Source organism: Rhineura floridana, chromosome 20 (genome assembly GCF_030035675.1).
Source record: "Rhineura floridana isolate rRhiFlo1 chromosome 20, rRhiFlo1.hap2, whole genome shotgun sequence".
Classification (NCBI taxonomy): Eukaryota; Metazoa; Chordata; class Lepidosauria; order Squamata; family Rhineuridae; genus Rhineura; species Rhineura floridana.
The window spans coordinates 13,963,516-13,980,658 of record NC_084499.1 but is presented as its reverse complement, the minus strand read 5'-3'; the positions used below and the strand labels follow the sequence as shown (position 1 = coordinate 13,980,658).

The 17,143-nt window shown below is 41.2% G+C and overlaps 1 protein-coding gene across 3 annotated transcripts in view; it reads left to right on the top strand.

Moving 5' to 3' along the window:
- RAB14 (RAB14, member RAS oncogene family) overlaps positions 1–17,143 on the top strand; it is a 34,154-nt gene that overhangs the window by 3,558 nt on the left and 13,453 nt on the right. For all 3 annotated transcript variants that reach the window (XM_061604004.1, XM_061604006.1, XM_061604005.1), the window contains exon 2: positions 16,139–16,197. In XM_061604004.1, the coding sequence (XP_061459988.1) occupies positions 16,139–16,197 (59 nt within the window). The remainder of the gene's footprint in view (positions 1–16,138; positions 16,198–17,143) is intronic.

The window sequence follows — 17,143 nt, the reverse complement described above, 5'->3', positions numbered from 1 at the left end:
TTGAAATTAACATGGTAATAGGCTCTTACTAACAATGAAAAGGCCATTAAGTACTTTCGTATCAGAGAGAGCTAAGTTGCATATCATTTTGTATAGTTTGGAAAAGAGTTTAATGGTGTATGAAAAAATCCTGGAATTCTTTTTCTCCCTATCAGCAGGGTCTACTAGAAAGCATCGTGGTGAGGGGCTCTGCTAAAATTGTGACTTAGGATTGCCAAGGTGTTGCTGTCTACCCTGCTTACATACCGTTTTCTTTTCTTCTGCTGACATAGCTATTTTCTAGTGGGAAATGGGCTGCAAAAAGAATCCCTTCAAACTCAAATTCTGAGTAAACATGCCTAGAACTGTAAAATAACTTGAGTCTATCTCTTTTTTTTCTTGGTATTCCATCACAGTTGCTGAAACTAACAGGAATTGTAATCTGTGCAACTGAGACATGGATGTGTGTGTTAGTGGCTTCTCTGTGGCTGTGAAATGCCTTTTCTCTAGAGATTTGCCTTAGCTGGCACATTTCTGGGAAGCCTTGTCTGATTCACTTGTTGGTGGCTGTGTAAGAAAGGGGAGTGTCTGCCTGTGTTACTGATTTCATTTGATAAATACTGGCTTGGTTCGTCCACAGTGCTAAGCCATAGTTTATTAAACTGTGCTTTATTAAACTATGGCTTAGTGCTATTGTATGAATTCTGTCCAGTGGCTTAAGTATGGTCTGTTAACAGACCACAATCTGAAGCCAGAGTTTATTGTTGACTTACAAACTTTGGTTTTGTTTTAACCTTGGCTTGGTGTTATCTGTGAATCCAGCACCCTTCATTAACCGTAGTTCGTTTGGCCACCCCGTCCAAGACTCTCACCTAGCTATAAAGGCATGAGGCAAGAGCAGCTAGAAAACAAAACAAACTTTGGAGAAACAAGCAGTGGTTTGTTTAATTGTGGGATATCTTGCGGTTAACCCATTGGTTGAACAAGCTGTGGCTTAAACAAACCAAGGCTTAGCATTATGTATGAACTAGGCCAATGAAAGAGTTCATATTTTTTCCTATACTGACCTCTATGCTTTCAACCCATAACATCTGTACTGGATCAAAAACTTAAAAGACAGTGATGCTGTTGCTGATCTAATACAGATGTTATGGGTCCAAAGCACAGAGGTTTAAGCCATAGTTTGTTTAACATACCATGTAGGCAGCAACCAAGTTTTAATATGGACAAGTTCTTTACCATGGGAGTGAGTTAAATCAAGCTAGGTAGGACTTGAATAAGTGTGTATAGAATAGGACTACAAGTTGATTTAGGTGGTGGCTGGGTGTGTATAGGGGAGCATTTTTCAAGTATTTAACAAGCTTTAAGTTGTTTTTATGATGATGTAAGCAGTTCCCAGGTCCCTTCTTTGTTGTGAGATTCTGGGAGTGAGCTGTGTTTGGGTCCTGGATGAGAGCCAGGATGGATGGATGGAGTCCTGAGTGAGAGCCAGGACCCTGAGAGGATGTGTATGTTAGAAGCAGAAGGGACTGATATGGGGTTTATTTAATGGTAATCTGTATTGGTGCTACACTTGTATGTCTATTATTGTGTATTTTTGTAGCATTTGTTGTTTAAGCTTATTTTGTATTACTTTATATTTTGTAGCATTATAGGATGATAGTATGATTACTTTTGTATATTTTTGTCATTTCTATGGTTGTAAACTGCCTTGAGTGCACTGATGTAGAAAGGTGGTATACAAATTAGAAATGAAATGAAATGAAAATGAAGTAATACATGCTGCTTGAAACACTTTCTGAAGTTACCCTATGGCCACACCCTAAGCCGCAGTTTAATATAGGATGGATCAACATACACCATGAATCTATGGCTTAGCTCATTGAGGCAGTACACCTGTGTCTTGGACTTTTATCGCTTCACTATGCAGGTGGAGGGTTCACATGTTGGAATGCTCCTTCACATGCATTCTCTCTCTCCCCCCCTTGAAAACTGACATGTTGGGATGAGGGGTTCTAGCCCAGTTTTCCCCCTGTCCTGCTAGTTTTCTATGGGTAAGAATCCTCCTTTTTTCTCTTCCATGGAGGAACACACCATCTTACATGTCATGCTCTTCTCTGTCCTGGCCCCCCCAAAGTCAAAAGTGGTTCAGTGCAAACACAGGTTTCATGTGTCATTGTCTGTGACTTGTGTCCATGTTGTCAAAAACTTTGTGGCAAATGGAAAAAAAACTCATGAATGCTGCAGTCTTAAGTTTTGTGGGGTGAAAGTTAGTCAAAATGTACCTGCATACTCTGGGAGGCTTACTTCAGGATCCTTTAAGATCTTGTATTTTCTGGAGTAGAATTGTGTGCATCCTATATATACATGAAATTTTTGTCCTAAAGTTTGTCAGATCATAGACTTGAAAGAATTTGATCACATTGCTTATCATACTGAATTTGAGCTGTGTGCATTTATCCTTTATTTGCATCTTACCAGTTCTGCCACCTTTTCCTATTATCTGTGTTAGGCTGACTGTGCCAAAAAAGTCTAGTTCGCAATGTTAATGACTCTTTGGATTAGTGAGCACCAGCAGTTTTAAATCTCTTAACCATGCATGTGTATCCTGTGCTTACCACTGGTGGTGCTTGATCAGGAAATTGTTGATTATTATACCTGTGTTTTGTATATACTTTATTTATACAAGTATTTATGTACCACCCTCTCATAAAATATCAGGGCAGCGTACAGCAATATAAAAACTATTAAAAGCAGTACAGAATAGCATATTTCCAGAGGAACTGCCTGATACCGAGCTAGACCCTTGGAACCATCTTGTCAACACTTGATTGGTCGCAGCTTTCCGGGGTTTCAAACTGGAATCTCCCCCCACTTCTACTTGGAGATGCTGGGGATTGAACCTGGAACCTTCTGTAAAAAGTGTGCACTCACTGAGCTATTGCCCTTCACAGAGGAATATACAAGTGGAGATGAATCACTGCCTGGCAGATGAATGCAATTGATAGAAGACTCTGCCTATAGATGGGAACCTGGTAACCTCCAGATGAAATTGGATTCCAACTCCCATCAGCCCCAGGCAGCATTGTTAATGGTCAGAGATGATAAGCTTGTAGTCAAATAACACCTGGAGGGTTGCAGGTTTCTCTGTCTGTGCTCTACCCTCCAGTTAAGATGAACCACAGCTTGTTGGATTTGGATGACCAGTTAAACTGCGGTTAATAAAAAATGGAAGTGGAAGCTTCCAAAGTTCTTGTTGTGGGTCTGCAGGAGGAGGAAGCACCGGAGCCCAGAAGGAGCATAGGATTTTCCCATTGCAATAATCGTGGTTTAGCGTGACATTTGAAAGCAGCCAAAATGAAAAATGACATTACTGTTATCTGGTGCTGTACCCTTACGGATGATAAATCACCTTGGGTCATGGAAATGCTTTCCTAAACTCCTCAATAAATTGAGCTGTTCTGGCTACAGTTTTTGCACATAGTTAAGCTGTGCCTATAGTTAAATCTCTTGACTCCAATGGGTGTCGTACCTGCTTGAACAGGTTAATATTCTCAGCAGTATTAACAATTGTAGTAAACAATGGGCATGTATAAGGCTTTAAAACAAATCAGTATTTGCTTTGGCTTGCAGTATCTGGTGACTGAACTGGAAGCAAAAGTATTGATTTAGCCTATTAACTGAGGGTGGTTTGTCTGAAGATGGATACTATTACTGTTGGTATTGAAAGGATGACCACTATCTAGGATTGTTTGGCACTGTACTAATGTTTAAAAGACAACCTTATGTATGAAATTGAATACCGACTTTAAGATCAATTTAGTGGTTATGAATGAAATTCAGAAACACAAATTGGGTGTATATATAGAATAGGAGATGCTTTTGAAGGTTTTCCTCTACCAAGTTACTCTGATAATCTAGGATCCAGCATCAGTTTCTATTGTGAGTGGTTTATTTATTTATTGTACTTTTATTTTATTTATTTTTTATTTATTGTACTTTTTGGTTGCTGTAAAGAGTTAGCAAAACTAAATTTCATAAGGTACTCCCAGTACGGCTTCAGATGGTGTCATTCATAAATGCAGCAGGCTGTCATGTGTAGCATTAAAACACCGCCTTTGCTTCTCTTCAGTGTAGAATTGATGAATTCAATCAGGTGATGGCACAGTAAGGATCTTGTGCTTAACAGGTGAAGTCTGCTCTTGGGAAAATGTCTGAGTAGAAATAGAGGATGGCATAAAAATCAAGCTTGAAGGTGCTGGTTTATGATAGCTGTAAGAGACCCAGCAGTTATGCATTCTGATCTTATATCTGTGTCAGGATAGCCCATTTTTAAATTATCCGTGCAGATGCATGCTTCATTTCCCCCCCTTGACAATCTGCAACAAAAGAGATATTGCAGCTGCCTTTGCCAATTTGAAGCTTATTTTGCAATATATTATACTTATTTGCAAGGGTGGCAAAGCTTCCTAAACTTATCTTACTGACAGATCTATTGTAGCTTGATGTCTTTTTTTTAAAATGTAAACTCTCAGTATCTCTTCCACCATCATTAACAATTTTCTGTTGTCTATTCCCAGTCCCAAGCAACATTTGTATCTGTCTGCTCTGTGGCTAACACACTGCATTCTTCCTTGATAAATTTCCCTTGGCTGTCCAGCTTTCCTAGTTTTCTGCTGTTCTAATGTAAACTTTATGGCCTCATTTAATGATAGTTATACAGACTGGCAGAGTAGACAAACGTGTCTTATTGGCTGTACCTGAAGGAAATGGCAAACAGTATAGCTTAATATGCATTAACTGTTGTGGGTTTTACAGTTGTGCAAGTACATCCTTCTTGAGTAGAGATATATTGGATCCCCTACCCTTGTGGTATCCTGAGCCTTGAAACTAGCTGTCTTGAGTGCTACATCCCTAAATTTGCTTCTACATTAAGAATGGAGGAAGACCAGGATAAACATAGGCTTTTAAAAATAGTCGTCGTACTTTGAGAGGAAGCTATAGCAGAGGCTGTAAAAATCACACAATTGTGGTAACCCTTCATACCATTACCTAATGTCCCACTGGTATGTACCATAGCTGTTGTGTTTGTTAGGGTTTCTAAAGAAAGAGTGCAGGGTTCTAAGAAGCATTGCTTCCCTATGTCTCCTTGATTTAGCCTGCTTGCAAGTAGCTCATGCCCTTTCAGGTCTGTTGGCTTCAGCAGTAGACCCTATTTATTTTCATTATTACTATTAGTTTATTTATACCCTGCCTTTTGGCCAAAGGCCCTCAAGGTGGCTTACAAAAGACACATATATAAAATACAATATAAAGATGCATCAATAAAACAATACCAAATACAAAATACAATCTGCAAAAGTTAAATAACAATACACATAGTAGCTCTTAACGATGGCTTTATCCGTGGTACAAGTAACTGCATTTTCTGTCTTGATGAAAGCCTTATTTCTTGCCCAGTATATGATCAGTTTTGATAAGCGGATCAGTTTTGATCAGCAGAGGGGTGGAAGCAGAAGGGCATGGACTGTTCCTATCACCTAGTTCTTCCTCTTCTCAGGCAATTGGTGCTGTCTGTTTATGATATAGTAGGAAGGAGGTGTCTGTTCAAAGGAAAGTCAAAAGCCCTATTGGCTGCATGTAAGCTCTTGGCCGCACCTAAGTCAGTTTTTGGTGTAGTGTTAAAATGCTATGTGTTCAGGGTAGCTTTCACTCTAAATGCTTCCCAAAAGTGCATCACATCAGCCAAATGTGGCTGCTCAGTCATCCTTCCTCTGATTTCAGCTTTGCTATGCTTGGTGGTGGATGAACACAGTGTGACTAGCACATAATAATTGGCATTGAAGTGAAGCGCACCCCTGAAGATATAGATTATAGAAGAGCAATTGTAGGAACGCGAGATAACTTATTTTGGGAAAGTTTGAGGAACTAGCAAAATACCTGTAGAATCTTAAAAGACTCTAGGATTCAAATTAAGAGCCCAAGTGTGGTGTATTTTTTTAAAAACATACTTTTATATTCAAGGATTTCTAAATGCTTTGCAAAGCTGAGCACAATTGAGCCTCACAGCAGGATTTATAAGAAGACTTCATTTGGGAGTTCAGTTGGGTATAATTCAAAACCCTATTTTCGGGTTTGAAAACAGCTATTGTTTATGCTGCAGGTATCAAACTGAGTTTCCCTCAGAGCTAGAGGTGCTCTCCAACAGCGAGAGACTGAATAAAACATGAGGAGGTAGACACCAGAAGTTGGGGTGGAGGGCAGCAAAATGAAGATGTTCTGGCACGCTCTTCCACTTCCTTTCTCTCTCTCCTTCCCCCCTCTAACTTCTAAAACAAGTGCTATGCGAAGGGGTTGGGGAAAGATGAGAAGTGTGTGTGGGAACATAGTGTTAAGTAGATTTTCTCTTGAAATTAACTTGTTTGGAGTTTCTGTTTCCCTAGGCAGAGAGCTGAGGTAGCACCATGGCTAGCAGCATGAGATACTAAGCTAGGAATTTTCCCACAAGACACAGTAATGGCCACCAGCTTGCATGGCTTTAAAAGAAGATTAGACAAATTCATGGAGGACAGGGCTATCAATGGCTACTAGCCATGATGGCTGTGCTCTGCCACCCTAGTCAGAGGCAGTATGTTTCTGAAAACCAGTTGCCGGAAGCCTCAGGAGGGGAGAGTGTTCTTGCACTCATGTCCTGCTTGCGGGCTTCCCCCAGGCACTGTGAGAACAGGATGCTGGACTAGATGGGCCACTGGCCTGATCCAGCAGGCTCTTCTTATGTTCTTAATTTCCCAGCCCGGCGACAAACTCAGTAGGTGGCCTTAGGTAGCCCTGTATCTCTGATAACCATGTTCCATAGAGCTGGGTGGGTGGGGGTAATAGTTTTAAGGATTCCTCAGTGAATGCAGAAAGTGGTATATGTGGGGTCATTAGGCACGGCAAGATCCTCTGCAAATTGGAAGATGCTGGGAGATGTAGGTTAAATGTTGGAATGCCTTTTCCAGGAAAAGTGTACTTGGATTTTGAATAAGACTGTGTGCGCACCATACATTTAAAGCACATGGCTTCCTCCAAAAATAATCTTGGGGCCTGTAGTTTAAGGGTGCTGAGCAATTGTAGCTCTTTGAGGGGCAGATCACAGTTCCCAGTTTTTTTGTGGGGAAGGTCACGTGTATACGGCATGTGTGCAGCATAGGATTCTGAAATGGTTCAGCCATCAAATCCTAGCAGGAGAAGAGAAGCCCCAATTTGTGTGTGTGTGTGATAATATGGGATTTTCCAGTATGGAGTCTGAGCTGGGTGTACTTGCGAACGGTACATGTGCCCATGCAAATACTGAAACTGTGTCTCAGTAAGGAATGCGTCCATGTCATCTCAGTTTTCGCTCATTGTTTGTAAAACTTTTAAAAAGAGCCTAACTTGACAATAAGGCCAATGTCAGAAAAAGGCGTGCATGTGTGTGTGTCAGAGCAGGGTCCCCAGTGGTCAAGGGGAGGGTTCTTGCGTTCTGAGGGAAATGTAGTGCTGGACTAGGTTAGATTTGTGAGTCCCATCCAGCAGAGATGCACTTGTGACCCAGCATTTCTGTTTGCTCTTCCCCATGAAATAACAGTGGCGCTGAAAAGGAGGCAAATAATAATCAAATCCATCCATTTCTGCAAGGCTAAAGTTGGGGTTCTGTCTGTCTAAGTTCTACTCACAGTAGACCCATTGAAATTAATAGACCTAATGTAGCCATGTCCATTAATTTCAGTGGGTTTACTCTGAGTAGTACTAGCATTGTATACAACTCCTGGAATTGTGGCACACCACTTAAGCTCCCTCGGGCACTCTATATAGTTCGTCAGCTCTAATCCATGACGCCAATATATTCCCTGGTATGTGAGCTGTTCTAAACTTGAAGTCCCTTATTAAGGTACCAGGTTTGCTTACATTCTAAAATAGGTTTGCAATAGAGGTTTTATTCCAATCAAACTATATATACATTTTGATAATGGACTGCCTTCAAGTCGATCCCGACTTATGGCAACCCTATGAATAGGGATTTCATGGTAAGCAGTATTCAGAGGGGGTTTCCCATTGCCTCCCTCTGAGGCTAGTCCTCCCCAGCTGGCTAGGGCCTGTTCAGCTTGCCACAGATGCACAAGCCAGCCCCTTCCTTGTCTGTAACTGCCAGCTGGGGGGCAGCTGGGCTCCTTGGGACTATGCAGCTTGCCCACGGCTGCACAGGTGGCAGGGGAAATCACCCCTGAGCCACTCACTGTGGAGTGATCTTTAGCTGGCCTTTGACACCCAGGAGGTAGGAGCAGGGATTTCAACTCACAGACTCTGGACTCCCAGCCAGGCTGCCCAAATAGCTTGTGTTGGGTCATAAAATGGGATTGTATATTTGAGGGTAGCTCAGTTGGCTGTAGAATGGAGTAAAGATATTTGTACTCAAAGCATCCACTACTGTTTAAGTACTTAGTGGACTTAGCCTTGTTTTCCAAACAACCCAGCCTCACTTTCAGTATGTGAATACTAGCTCAGAGGCAATATTGCCTTAGTCCCAACATTGTACAAAATCTGACTTGTACTGTATGCTGCAATCAGGGGTTCCCAAATTGTGGTCCATAAACTTCGTTCAGGTGGTCTGCAACATGTCTGCATTAAATACTCATTTTGATTTTTCAATTGTATTTTTATCGCTCCTCTTATTTCTTAATATTATGGTGTTACAACTTGAACTCCATGGAATGCAAATTGTAATATAATGAAATACCATGTAAGAAATAAAGGAAGCAATAAAAATAAAACCATACAGCTCCTAGCACAGCACATTGCAAGTGCTGCAGCAGGTTGAAAAATCAGCAAGTGGTCCGCCAAGACCACCAGCAATTTTCCAGTGGTCTGTGGGGAAACAAAGTTTGGCAACCACTGCCATCGATAATATATTTGATACACATTTTCAGCCCAAGGAACAATTTCAGCCTGAGGGCTGCATTCCCGTCTGGGCAGTCTTCCGGAGGCCGTGTGCCAGTGGTGGCTGAGACCAGAGGCAGAAGTGGGGAGAAGAAGAAGTGTGACTTTAACATTTGTACCAGGGCTGCGGAGTCGGTATGCCAAACCTTCGACTCCGATTCTTCTGTTTTTCTACTGTCTGACTCCACCCAAAATTGCTGCCGACTCCACAGCCCTGTTTACCATATATTGCTATAATATTATAAGTTTTTATTTTGAAGCCAGAGTCGGTACATTTTTACCAACTCCGACTCCACCCAAAATTGCTGCCGACTCCCCGACTCCGACTCCACAGCCCTGATTTGTACAGTAGGCTTGTTCACACTTATGACGCCCTCCCTGCCCCTCCATCCAGGCAAGCAAAAGACACTGTCAGGATTCAAGGGCACACTCCTGCCAGGCGAAAGGAGGGTGCAATGCAGGGCCAGTGAGGGATATGGCCACGGGATAGTAGATGAGGTCAGGAGTGGGTGTGGTCAGGAGGGCTGCTTTTGGCTCCTGGGCCAGGGGTTCCCCATCCCCAACTTAGATGCTTTGAGATGGCCAATATCTAAACATTCAAAATTAGTTTGAACAAGTGAATGAGCTGTTAATGATTTTTCTTGTACTTGCAACATATGAAGACTAAAAGATGGTGCATTATGGCATCAGTGGGTATGGCACTTGAGTGGCATAAACAAAAAAAAGGTCACTGCCCCAAAGGAGTTTATAATCTATAAATTAGAGACTGGGCTAGCATACACATCTTCATTAACAATGCTTAAAGAAACAATCTTTTGAATGAAGGGCAGTTTATAAATGTTGGTTTTTTCCCCTTGCATTTATGTCCCACCTTTCTTTCCTCAAGGAACCCAGTGTTTAAAATTAAATTAAAAAATCACAGACACTTTTATCTGACTGTGCTGTGGTGGTGCAAGAATCCTGTGAGGAGAAAGATCAGGTGAGAAAACGGTCCAGATGCAACCCTGTTTTGCAAGCTGTGGTGTCTTTTCAGAAACATGGGGAGGCAGCCAGGAGGCTTGAACAGATTCTTGCTGTGCGGGATAGGTTTGCATTGAAAGTCTTACACTTTCCCCAGCTAAAAGGCAGCTTGGAAAAATCTGTTCTTCTAGGGCAGGGGTAGGGAACCTTTGGCCCTCCAGATGGTATTGAACTACAACTCCCATGAGCCCCAGGAAGCTTGGCCAATGGCCAGGGATGATGGGAGTTGTAGTTCAGCAGCATTTGGAGGGCAAGAAGTTCCCCACCCCATTCTAGAAGCTTGGAACCTGACTACTATCCTAGCCCTATTTCTAAGAATTTGTCTAGTGTCATATCCAAATATTGGGCTGGCATAATAATTATTCACTAATAAGTGCAATCTATATTAAGTCCTAGAATTGTGTAGATAGTAACTTGCATTAATGCTCAAGAGTGCTTTCAGTTCCATGGTCTTGTACTAAAGGCAGCCAGAGCTATTACTCACAGGGAAGGTGACAGTAAAAATAGTGGAATTGAGCTTTGAAAGTGTTGGAAGCAATCCATGCTTTCATCAATTAACCTGTTAGGATTTTCTGAGGCTGGCTGGTGCTCTTTGTGGTCTGCTACCAGTTTACTAGGAAGTCTGCAAGGTGCATTTGGAAATTCTGCAGTATCTGGGTGTGTCTACTGTGTGGAAATGATGTGTTCTGGAGAAGTAACAAGTTAACAAAAATGTGATGCTGAAGCAGCTTTTTGAAATAAAGGTGTTGGTAAATATGGTAACTTCTGCAAGGAAGCTGATATAGGAAATGCTATAAACTTTAAAAGATCACTGTTTGAGCTCTCCAGGGATTAGTATCTCTCTGTTCATTGTAAAATTGCATTTATTTATGCATTTAAGACGGTGAGATAAAATGCAGTATAAACTTAAACAACTGGAGTACTACCATGTATTGGGAGAAAACAAGCTTTCATGCATATGGCTTTTGGTCATAATTCTCAAACTTGCATCAAAACTGTGGAGAATCTTAGCTTCCTACTTAGCTCTGTAGGTAAGGTAAGGCTGTGTAGTTAAAACTTTGTAATGTCTTGGAGATGATCTGAAGATAATAGTCAATAGTTGACTTTTGACACAAGGGGGAAAATATCTTGACAGTTGCCTTTCCTCATATTGCTTTTCCCCACCTGAATGTCCTCTTAGTAGATGAATGTAAATGTAAATGGACAGCCTTGAAGTCGATCCCGACTTATGGCGACCCTATGAATAGGGTTTTCATGGTAAGCAGTATTCAGAGGTGGTTTACCATTGCGTTCCTCTGAGGCTGAGAGGCAGTGACTGGCCCAAGGTCACCCAGTGTATTTCATGGCTATTGGGTTACGAACCCTGGTCTCCCAGGTTGTAGTCCAACACTCTAACCACTACACCACACTGGCTCAGACCAAAAAAATGGTTAGTCCTCAATTTATTTTTGTTGTTGTTGCTAGCCTGCTTGTCTAGACAAAGAAATTTGTTCCAAGGGTGTGGCATAAAAGCACATGATGCAATAACCTTGCTGAATTATGTCACTATCGGGAGACTGCCTGAGAACCCTGTGACTACCCCCTTAAGTTCCATGGTGAATAGACAGTAGACACACACAAGTTCTGGAAACGTTGAAGTCATGGAAAACCTTTTCTTTGGAAAAGACATTTTTTTAAGAAATAGAATTTTGGGGAAAATTGGAAAATATGCAGTAGGCTTTTTTAGTGTCATTTGCATATCAAAAGGAACTTTTTTACTTTAGGAACATAAAATGTATTGTGTATAACTTGGTTTACCATTAAATTGCTGTGTTTGGTATATTAAAAATGCAGTTCATTCAGACAATTACAAATTGAATTTACTTTTAATTTTTTTTGTTAGAAATGGGGTGACAAGCAGCTGAACTCTATGGAACCTGGCTTCTCATTCATTTTGACAATGCATGAGGAGCAGGCAAAAAACAATTAAAAACAGGAGAAACCATCAACATTACACTAAAAAATAAAATTATTATGCGTTCTGAAAATTGTCTCCTCCAGTTCTCCCCAGCATCAAGCAGACATAAAGTGCTCATTTCTATAGGAGTGGAGAGAAAAAAAAGAGGAGGGAGGGAGATTCAATGAATTCTACATGAAATGTAATCAGTCACATATCATATATCTTTGGAGGGGTGGAAATAAAAAAGCTTTGGGCTGTCACATGTCTAATAGACAGTAAGCTTAGAAAAAACATAAAAATATGTGTAGCCTAAAAATGAACGATATACTTTGGTATAACATTCCCTTATGGTCAGCTGGAGGCATGCTGTATTCATGCAGGTGACTAGGTGAGTGGCTATTTCAAGCTCGCACTTGTTCCATATCTGTGGTGCTTTGAATTCTTCTTGGAGCAAGCTTAGGAAGAAATCCTAGGTCCTTGAAAACAGGATGTAGGCTCCCAGAGGCTGGAAATCTTTATTAGCTCTCCATGTTCTTCATCAGTGAGGCTTCATTACTGAGAGCTCAGGTATAAAGTGATTTGTGTATTAATCACATGTGCTTGTAGTACATCCCTGTGGCTTCAGTGGAATGTCGTTACAAGTATGCTTTTGATTTACACCCTTAGTCCAAAGCCTCAATATTTGCTTTGAGTTCTTACCCCTCTACTCTTTAAAATATATCTCCTCCCCCTAAGACGATGCAAAGCAAAACTCAACAAATATTTAGCTTGCTTTGCAGTCATGATTGTAGCTAGTCTCTCTTGAGCCAAGGGAAACACTTGATTGCCAAAGATAATTAAGGCAGCAAAGGAAATCTGGTGGGTTTTGCTGCTGTTGTGGACCAGGAGGATGCAATCCTGCAGAGCACATCAAGTTCCTGAGCTTTGAGCTGCCAAGAAGGGAAGCAGCCTGGGAAGATGTGGGTTATCCACGCTTGTGTACAAGCATAAAATATTTACGACAAATTCACTGTGCATATCTAACCTCAAATTTGTAATAGGGTGCCTTGAGCCATATGCATCTGGCAGGTTACTTTGCAGGAAAGAATGTCAATAATGGGATTTGCTTCTGCTCACACAGATGCATGGGCATGCAAATATCCTTATCAGCTAATTAACTGCTGCCATTAGTGAGTTACATAAAGGTGCAATGCAGGTCAGTGTGCTCTTGGTCCAGTCAAAGTCAAGGCTACAGAGGTGTCTGGCTGACACTTGTTCCTCTCTGGCAATGAGGCAGTGTTTTAAGGGACGTACCACTTCGTTGGAAAAACCATGGTGCTGGATTTCCTAAACAGTAAGTAAAGGCCACTCACAATTTCCCAGAAGTCCTTAAAGAGGAGGATTGGCCCTCTAACATTAGCTACCAAGGTTAAAGAATCTCGCTCCTGCTACCCAAGAGCAGGGATTGTGGCCTGGTTTCATTGCACAAGTGTGGGACTTTGCAGCCATACAGTTACCCTGAATGAGTTGCTTCAGTCTTTACACTTGGCAGAACGCAGCCATAGATGCCATTGAAGAAAAGAGCAGTGTAACGAGGACATGAAGAATCTCACTGGGGGATGTTAAGCATTATTGTGTTTTAGCTCCTCCTCCAGTATTTTGGATCATCCATTTAACCAAAGATGTATCTGGGGTGCACTTCATGTTTCAAAACCACCAGTGTTTCTTTTCTTGACTACATGCAATGTGTAAAATGAGATTGCGTGAAATTGCCCAGGCTGCCCACTGTCATTGGGTAAAACTATCTTACACTGAAGTGTCGGGGCTTGAGCACCTGTTTGAAGCAGCTGAATGGTGCAGGGGCAACTCCTGTGAGTTGTGCTTGCAACCAGATTCCTGTGACCAAACTCCTGTGTACAGTTCCTTTTTTTGGCAAACCAGAGGTAGGTCCATTAAAAAAGAATCAGAAGCGATAGTAGGATAATACATTTTGTTAGGACCAACCAGAATGATTCATAATTATTATTTTATTTATGAATTTCCTTTCACAAGACTTGAGGCAATTAACAATCATACAACATCCTGCCCCCAAGATTTAAACCAATACAAATAGATGTCTACAGTTTTCAGTTGTTTCCAGAAACCATAAATAGTAGGTGTCTATCACATCTTAACAGGGATGCTGTCCTTCAAAATATTATCTTGGGTTAGGACCAACTACACTAATCTCTACTGTGGCTTCTTGAAGGAATTGTAAATATAAACTTTGCACAGAATGGCTACACATGGCAAAGTAGGTAAATAGATTCAACTTACAAATAGAACCAGTTAGAACCAATCATTCCAGAACGCTTTATGATTAAATCTTGCAGGTAATCCCTCTGTGGGTGTTGAACATCTGAGAATTCATTATTCTAATCTCCTGTCTGTGAGGGGATTGGGGAATATGTCAGAACTCTGAAGTCTTTGGTAGACTGTCAAAGCAAAGCCAAAAGACCTTTAGCCAGTCATGAGTAAAAGGAGTGTTGGTGGCAGGGCGCTGCTAAGAGGTCTCGAGCTATCTTGGTAGTTGTGGGATTTTGGACAAGAGTTTTTTAAAAAAATTCTGGGTAGCTGTTGCATATTTGTTTGGTTACCAGTATGTGTTAGATGCTCAGGCTTGTGAAATAGCTGCTGATCTGGTTGCATGTGGTGTTAAAAAAATGCTTTCATGTGGCTGGGTACAGAAGCTTTTGAAAATGTGGTTTTCTCTTGTAAGTCACAAGTGACTAACTAAATTTTGTGGATTATTTGCAAGGCTGCTACTGTTAATATAGTCCAAATACTATATGCACAGAGTAGAATCCAGACTGAAGGAAAATTTATATTGAAACCACCTGCAATAAGTATAAGTTAGTTTGAGGTACTTTCATACGCCAGGTTACTTGGAAGCATTTGCAGTGATACTGAGTTTTAAGCAAATACATTGAGCTGTAGCCCAAGATATCCTTGAGTAAACTCATTCATGTCAGGTCTTCACATGTTGAAAATTAGTCTCCTCGTGAATGCTCTGATTATTATTTAGGGTACCTGCATCCCACCATTCACTGGAAAAAGTTCCCAGGACAGTTGGCATAAAAATGGCTTCTGAGTGGGTTACATTCATTTCTAGAATGTCTAGATCACCTTGATTTTTGCATGTGTAAGAAATCTGACCAGGCACAAGTAGTAGCAAAGATGTGTCTGCTGTTGCCAGATACTAGTCAATTTCCAAAGCATCTGTGCTGTGGTTCAACTTTTTTCAAAATAATGCATTGGACAGCACAAAACACTTTCTCTTCAGAATAAAACAGTGGTGGAAGTCTGTGCCAAAGTGGTGGTTGAATCGAGGTTTGCATCCTGGAAATGGGGAAAACTGAACTATGGCGGCAGGGCAAGCCTCTTCTACCATTTGTCTGCAAAATACCACTTTAGGTAGTAATTGCCACAGTCTGATGGCTGAGTGGCTGTTCATCCTGTCCGTGGTAGGCAGATGCCAGTGGACTATGGCTGAGTGGCTGCTCATGTCCTTGTGACCTTCTGTGTGACCAATATTGTCTTCAAAGTATTGAGTTTTCGAGTGATGTTGGAGCTGATTGTTCAGCTGTTCAGAATACAGCTGTAGTGCACCACCAAGGATTGCCGTACAACTGTGGAATTCAAGCATCCCTTGGAAACCTTGAAATATTTAAAGGTGGGGGTTGGTTGTGGACATCTGCATTGATTGATACCTTCCACAAGCTTTGGGTTTTGGAAGAGTTAAACAAGCATGCGCTGCACACACACACATACACACCAATCATCACCACTTAGGACTATTTGTGTTGGATTTGAGCAGGGATGGGGAACCTGCAGCTCTACAGATGATGTTGTGCTCAATCTCCCATCAACCAGCCAGCATGGCTAATCCTCAGGATTGATGGGAATTGTATGTCTCAAAAACATCTGGAGGGCCAAAGGTCCCTGTGCATGATGGTCATAACTTTTCTGTAAAGCTATGGGTGTGGCAAAGGGAGAAAAAATCTTCCAGATATCAGAAGTAGAAAACTACTTTGGCAATCTTGAGTTTAAAACTTTATCCAGGAACGTTTATGAGTGCGCATACATTCTATTGCCTTGGGATTTTGTGGTTCCTTAACTTAAGCCTACTGAACTATTAGCTGTCACCTGTGAACAATAACAGATAATTTGGAAGTTGGTGGCGACGGCTTGGAGTGTAATAACCACCTCTTTTTCTCCTTCTAGTGCCACAATGGCAACTGCACCTTACAACTATTCCTACATCTTTAAGTACATCATTATTGGTAAGTCTAAGTATAAGCCACCTAAAGATACTTAAATGGTTTAATTGATTGGGTCAGTTTCTGCTAGAGTAGCCATTCCTAACCTTTGGGTCCCCAGATGTTGCTGGACTACAGCTCGCATCACCTCTGACGATTGGCCATGCTGGGTGGGCCTAATGGGAATTGTAGTCCAGCAACATCTGGGGATCCAAAGGTTGGGAAAGGCTGTGCTAGAGGGTTAACTACTGTTAGCATGCTTTCGTGTTCTATAGGCCAATAATCTCTCTGTACTTCCTTTCCAAAAGAACACCTAATAAGACGCAGTGCCCAGTCTTTGCTAGGACTACAGATGGGAAATCTGTAGCTTGTAAACTTATAAATTAAAGCAGCTCTATGCACTTTTAATTCTACATGTTACTGTTCTGATTAGGTGAATTTTGTTTTTTGTTTTTTTACTTTGAAATATCTATCGTAATACCTACTGGATAGCTGAAACTTTTTATTAGCGTTTGTATTTGCTTCAACCTGAATTTGTTTTGTATTGCTGATATACTGTTGAGCTATTATTACTGATTAAAGTAGTGGCAAAGCCTCAACGGTACTTAAAAATGAATCTTTATCAAATGCTAGCCCTTGTAAAATAACGCATTTAACAAAATGTCTAACTCACCCTTCATGATAGATTCCAGGAAAAGGTTCATCATCATCTTGTTATTTCTTACCCACTCTTCACCCTAAAGTCCCAATAATAATAATAATAATAATTTATTTGTTAGTCGCCCATCTGTCTGACTTAACAGACACTCTGGGCAACTTACACAATATAAAACACAATTTAAAACATATTCATACAACAGTAAACCACCTGTTAGTAATAGCCTAACCCACCCCAGAAATCCCATAGGCCTGCCTGAATAACAAGGTCTTTAAGGCTCGACGAAAAGCCATCAGGGAGGAGGCATGTCGA